The sequence below is a fragment of the Plasmodium cynomolgi genome, chromosome 10, assembly GCF_000321355.1.
Source record: "Plasmodium cynomolgi strain B DNA, chromosome 10, whole genome shotgun sequence".
NCBI lineage: Eukaryota > Apicomplexa > Aconoidasida > Haemosporida > Plasmodiidae > Plasmodium > Plasmodium cynomolgi.
The window spans coordinates 1,434,128-1,439,813 of NC_020403.1; the positions used below are offsets into that span (position 1 = coordinate 1,434,128).

General features: G+C 30.8%; 1 protein-coding gene across 1 annotated transcript; it reads left to right on the forward strand.

Moving 5' to 3' along the window:
- Window positions 1–1,024: 1,024 nt before the first annotated feature.
- On the forward strand, window positions 1,025–5,469 carry PCYB_104240 (hypothetical protein; the record flags this gene model as incomplete). Its single annotated transcript, XM_004222973.1, has 2 exons — window positions 1,025–1,093; window positions 1,303–5,469. 2 exons carry the CDS (start codon window positions 1,025–1,027, stop codon window positions 5,467–5,469), a joined length of 4,236 nt encoding a protein of 1,411 aa, XP_004223021.1.
- Window positions 5,470–5,686: the final 217 nt, after the last annotated feature.

Below are 5,686 nucleotides of genomic sequence, written 5' to 3' on the forward strand. Positions count from 1 at the left end.
AAATAACAAGATTGCATGCTAAAACTAATTTTTATGTTGAAATATTTTTTTCCCCCACCCCGATACCACTTTTTGCTTCAAGGGCTGTGGATTTAAGATGAAATAAAAAGGGGGTGAATTTTGGATTTAAATTTATACTGCATAAAAATATATATGATATATGCGTATAGTAGTATGCATTATCACTCACGGATCCGTATATACATAATTAATTTTATACCTAAAATTTTTGTTGCTTTTTATAATTATATTTTAAACAAAATTTATACATGCATACAAAAAAATTTTTATTTTTTATAGCAGTATTTTTATAACATTAGTCATAATAAAACATACATTATTATTGCGGTTTAATCGTTATATTTATTTTTATTCTATACTATTTGCTGGAAAAGTGATAAAAATATCACTTATTAACAACGCGCTGAATGTATATAATAAATTTACGTTTTAAAGATATTTTATTGAGTATAAAATTAAATAAAACGTAATATATTTATTACATAATTTTCCATCGAAATATTAACCCTCTTTTTTTTCTTTAACCAATTTTTTAGTTTTAATTGACTAAAGGATATGGCAGTTTTTGTATTTATTAGAAATTAAGTGAAAGGAAGAAATAGTAGAAAAGGAGAAGTTTTATAATTTTCATGAAATATTAGAAAGTTATTCGTTTTAAAAAAAATTTATGAACGAATAATATACATTTTTATAATATAATTACGAAGTAATAGTTTTTGAAATTAATTCCAAATATATATTCATAAAATTTTTGTGTTTAAAAGAATTTCATTATTCGTAGTACATGAGGTTTATTACTACTAAAATTAACATTTGAATGTACGTATGTTGATATTGCGAAAAATAGAGTAATGTATATATATATGTATATATATATATGATCATTGAAATATGTAATGTCAGTGATAGAATAATACGTAATCATATTAATAAATATATAAATATAGCATCGTTGCGAAGGATGAATATTAAAAAGGAAACGTTATAAGAAAAGAAAAGAAATATGTTCCCCAGATTAATAAAGAATTTTATATTTATCCTCATAACATATATTTTGTTATATTCCCACCATGTAATCCTCTATAAAAATTAAAAAATATATTAGAAATGCGCTGTTGATTGTGCCGCTATATATGTGTGCATATAATATGATTGTGTGACATGTGCATGTTATATAAGCTTATATTTATATGTACGTGGACGTTGCACATATGTACCATTTATCCAACACGCACGATTTACAAATTTACATATTTCTACACGTTTAACCATTTTTTTTAGAGTATCTTTGCTAATCATCATGAGAAGAAACAAAAGCAAGATGTAATCCTGGACTTAGCTCCTAAAACAACTACGCTAGAGAAAATTAACACCGAAAAGAAGGCACTTTTATCCAACCAGATTGAAGAATCACAAAAGTTAAAGGAATATTTTTTCCATAATAATGACGATACAAATAAATTAAAATTGAAAGATATCCAAGATGTACTGTTCGGAGATGACGTGAGTACACAGTGCATGATAAATTTGTTAAAACAGATGGTATTACACAAACCGAAGGCAATAGGAAACAAATTGAAGAAATTAGAAAATGCTATAACAGGCAGTGGACCATTGACGGAATCGAAATTGCAAGCAGTGAAGGACGCTTTGTTAGAAAAAGGATTAAAGGAAGCGGAAAATGGACAAAGGAAAGTAGAACATGGAAAAAGGAAAGTAGAAAATGGACAAGAGAAAGTAGACAACGACCCAAAGAAAATAGAAAACGACCCAAAGAATATAGAAAACGACCCAAAGAAAGTAGAAAACGACCCAAAGAAAATAGAAAACGACCCAAAGAAAGCAGGAAACGCATTAAAGTCATTAAAGGATAATATGCTGAACAACCCATTTGTAAAGGAAGTAATGTTAAACGAATTAGAAGATATCTTATTAGGCAATCAATTGAAAAATGAACACATATTAAAAGTGTTAAACAAAAACTTGCTAACCAATACCTTATCTGGGTTGACCTTGCTAAAAGAGTTAGAAAATATTATAGCAGGAAATAAACTAGTGGATGAATCCAAATTAGCAGATTTAAAAAAGATTCTACTAAGCGATGAACCGATATCGAACGAAAAATTGGATGAGTTGAAAACGTTGCTGTCTGACCTATTGAGTGATCATTCTAATTTAAAAGGTAAGGTGTCAATACCCAAAGCGGACTATTTAAATAAAGTTCCAGTAAACAATAAATCCATTTTATTGAAAAAAAATGATTTGGTGCCAGGAATTGAGACAAAGAAAAAGAAGGTATCTGCAAATAAAATGGGTTCAACTAAGAAAGATGATGCAATAGCGATTACCATGGAATCAATACAAAAAGCTAATACTACAAATAAAGTTGATGTTAAAAAAATATTTGAAGGAGAGAAAAAAATTGATGCTGCAAAGAAAGGTGGTTTAACAGGAGAAAGTGACTTATCTAAAACATTAGAATCCTTGAAAAGAAAAGAAGCGAATAGATTCGAAATGCTAAAGAAAAATAGTATTATAAATAAAATCGACGCCCCCCAAATAAATGAAATGGAACAGAAAATTGATGCTCTAAATAAAGCAGGTATAAATTTCGAAAGTGGTTTATTTAAATTACACGAATCTATAAAGAAAGATGGGGAAGCCGGTAAAATTGAAGTGCCAGGAAAAGTTGATTCTCCAAAGAAAGTTGGATTATCTCGAGATAGCGGTTTATATAAGTTATACGAATCTATAAAAAGAGAAGAAGCTGTCAAAGCGAAAGAATTACAATTAAACGAATTTGAAAAAATAACTGATGTAACAGAAAAAGATGAATCGACAAAGAAGGGAGATTCCCCAAAGAAAGATATCGTATCACCGGAAAATAATTTATTGAAAATAGATGAATCTATCAAGAAAGATGAAAAAGAAACTACCAAAGGTGGAACATTGCCGAAAGTTAAATCTGCAAAGAAAATCGATATAACGGAAAATTACGAATCTTTGAAAAAATTGGATTCCGTGAAAAAAGATGAAGCTGCCACCAAAACGGAAGTACTACATGAAGTTCCATCGGCAGCGAAACAGGGTGGAATGGACACAACGAAGCCGTCGGAAAAAAGTGATTCTTTGAAAAGAGTTGACGCTATTTCTAAGGAAAAATTATCACCAAAAGATAGTTCTTTGAGCTCAGTTGAAACAATTACTAAAAATAAATCAAGGAAAAAAGGTGATTCCTTGAGCAAAGTTGATGCAGTTCCTAAGGACAAATTTTCCGAAAAAGATGATTCTTTGAGCTCACTTGACATAATGGTCAAAAGGAAAGTATGGAAAAAAGTTAAAACTACGGGCCCAGCTGATGTAATTAATAAAAATAAACCAATGGGAAAAGACGATTCTACGAGTACCATTTGTTCAGTTCCTAAAAAGAGAGTGTTCAGAAAGGGTGGTTTGGCACGTAAAGATCGTGCTACTGCTAAAGAAAAAACATCGAGAAAGGATGATTCTTCTAGCGGAGAGGATTATAGAAGTTCAGATTATTCTACACGTAGACGCGATGTAAGTTCCAGGAAAAAATCTGAAACGTCAGATTCTTCTTCTACGAAAGATGATGAATATAGAAAATATGATTCATCGGAAAAAGATAGCTCACTGAAAGAAGTTTACATAGAAACAAAAGGAAATTTTCATAACAAATTGAAGTCTGTAAGGAAAAATTCTTTATCCTCGCAAAAATATGGAGAATCAAGTGTTGATTTTTTAGATGATATAAGAAAAAGCACGAAAACGCAAAAAGAAGATAACTCAAAGAAGTATATATACATAACAAGCGAAAATAATATGCATAAAAGAATGAAATCTGTAAAGCAAAATTATATGTCAAAAACGAAGCAATCAGAAACAGAGATTGATTCTGTAGATGATGAAAGAAGCAGGGGCAATTTGTCGAGGGAAGAGTATCCATTGAGAGATTTTCATGTAACAAGGGATGATGATTTTCGCGAAAAATCTCTTTATATGAAGAAGGATGAAAAGTTATTAAAAGATGCCCCTTTTAAGAAAAAAGATACTTTTAATCAACCGACATTGGAGGTCAAAGATGATCTTAGTGAAAAAACTGATAAGCTCGGCCAGCAAAAATTGGAAGTAGCAGATAGTTCTGTGAAGACAAGTGACAAACTAGGCGAACAGAAATTGTATGGAAAAGATATATCAACAAATTTAATGGATCTACTTAGCAGAAAAGAAATGATGAATAATGAGCATCTAATGAACAAAACGTATTTAACATGCGCTAAGAGTTTATATAGAAAAATTCAGTACATAAATGAATGCGGTTTATTGAACAGCTATAGATTAGAACCAAAACCTGAGAATGACAACTGTGTGTACATAACAGAGGACAATAGCTTATTTAAAAAAATTAGTACCATAAATAGCGATGGATTTACACCCGTTGATCCTAAGTCAACTATTGTTGATAAATATGAGGATACGTTATATTTAACAAACGAAAATAGTTTATTTAAAAAAATTCACAGTGAGAAAAAAAGCGATTTAGAAAATGTAAAGGAATTATTGAAAAATAAAGAAACCCCAAAGGTAGAAGAATTTGTAAAGGAAGAGATATTGCCAAAGGAAAAAAAATGCACCACAGATATATACATGGATAATAAAAAGAAAGATAAAGATCCAGAAGCGAAAGAAAAAGATTGGGTTATATATAAACACATTAAAGATGACAAAATAAAGGTTGAATTAAAAGAGGATGTACAGACAATGAATAAAGTTAATGTGGCAACCGCTGATTTTGTATACAAACAGACAGAAGAAGCTCTTATGAAAAATGTTACAGAAACATCGAAAAAAACGACCAAACCGAATATAAAAGAAACTATAAAAAAAGTGGCCAAATGTGGTATTCCGGGGACAGTGGCAGCCACCGCCTTACCATTCCTTGTGATGAAATATCTTGAGGTAACTGGTATAAATCTTATTGTAGATGCTGGATCATCAGGACTTTCAGCTGGTGTAGGTACATTGGCAATGAATATGCCCGACATTGTGGTCGCGGCTGGAGCTTGTGCAATGGAAACGATGGATGCTTTTCTACGAAATGGATTTTCCTGGAATGGCTTATTCTCGACCTTAGCGACGACTTCATCTTGTGCAGCCAATTCTGTGTCGACAACTGCAAATGCTATAACTAATGCAGTAACAGATGCTACCACTGCTGCTACTTCAGCTGGAGTATCCCACGTAATGATTGAGATGACATTCCCGATATTAATGTCCCTTTCCGTTGTCATCATTATTGAGGTTCTTTACCAAATATTTAGGTATCTGGATAATAGGGGCAGCCTGGATTTCATTGATAAATACCAAAAACATTTCAAACGTTACATGGTTGAAAGAAAATACAAAAAGAGTAAGCAAAAACGCTTATAACGAAGTTATGCCCGATAAGTGTGTTCATGTGTGCAGTGCTTTTTATGAACTCACGGGGCATCGCGTGAAAGTGTTGGTCTTACGGATAATAATTTGTTTTCACATTAATTTATTTATTCTTTATTTATTTATTATTTATAATTTATAAAATTAATTAATTTTTTTTAATATTTACGTATTTTGCATAATCCATATATGTTTTATACCCTGCGCTTAT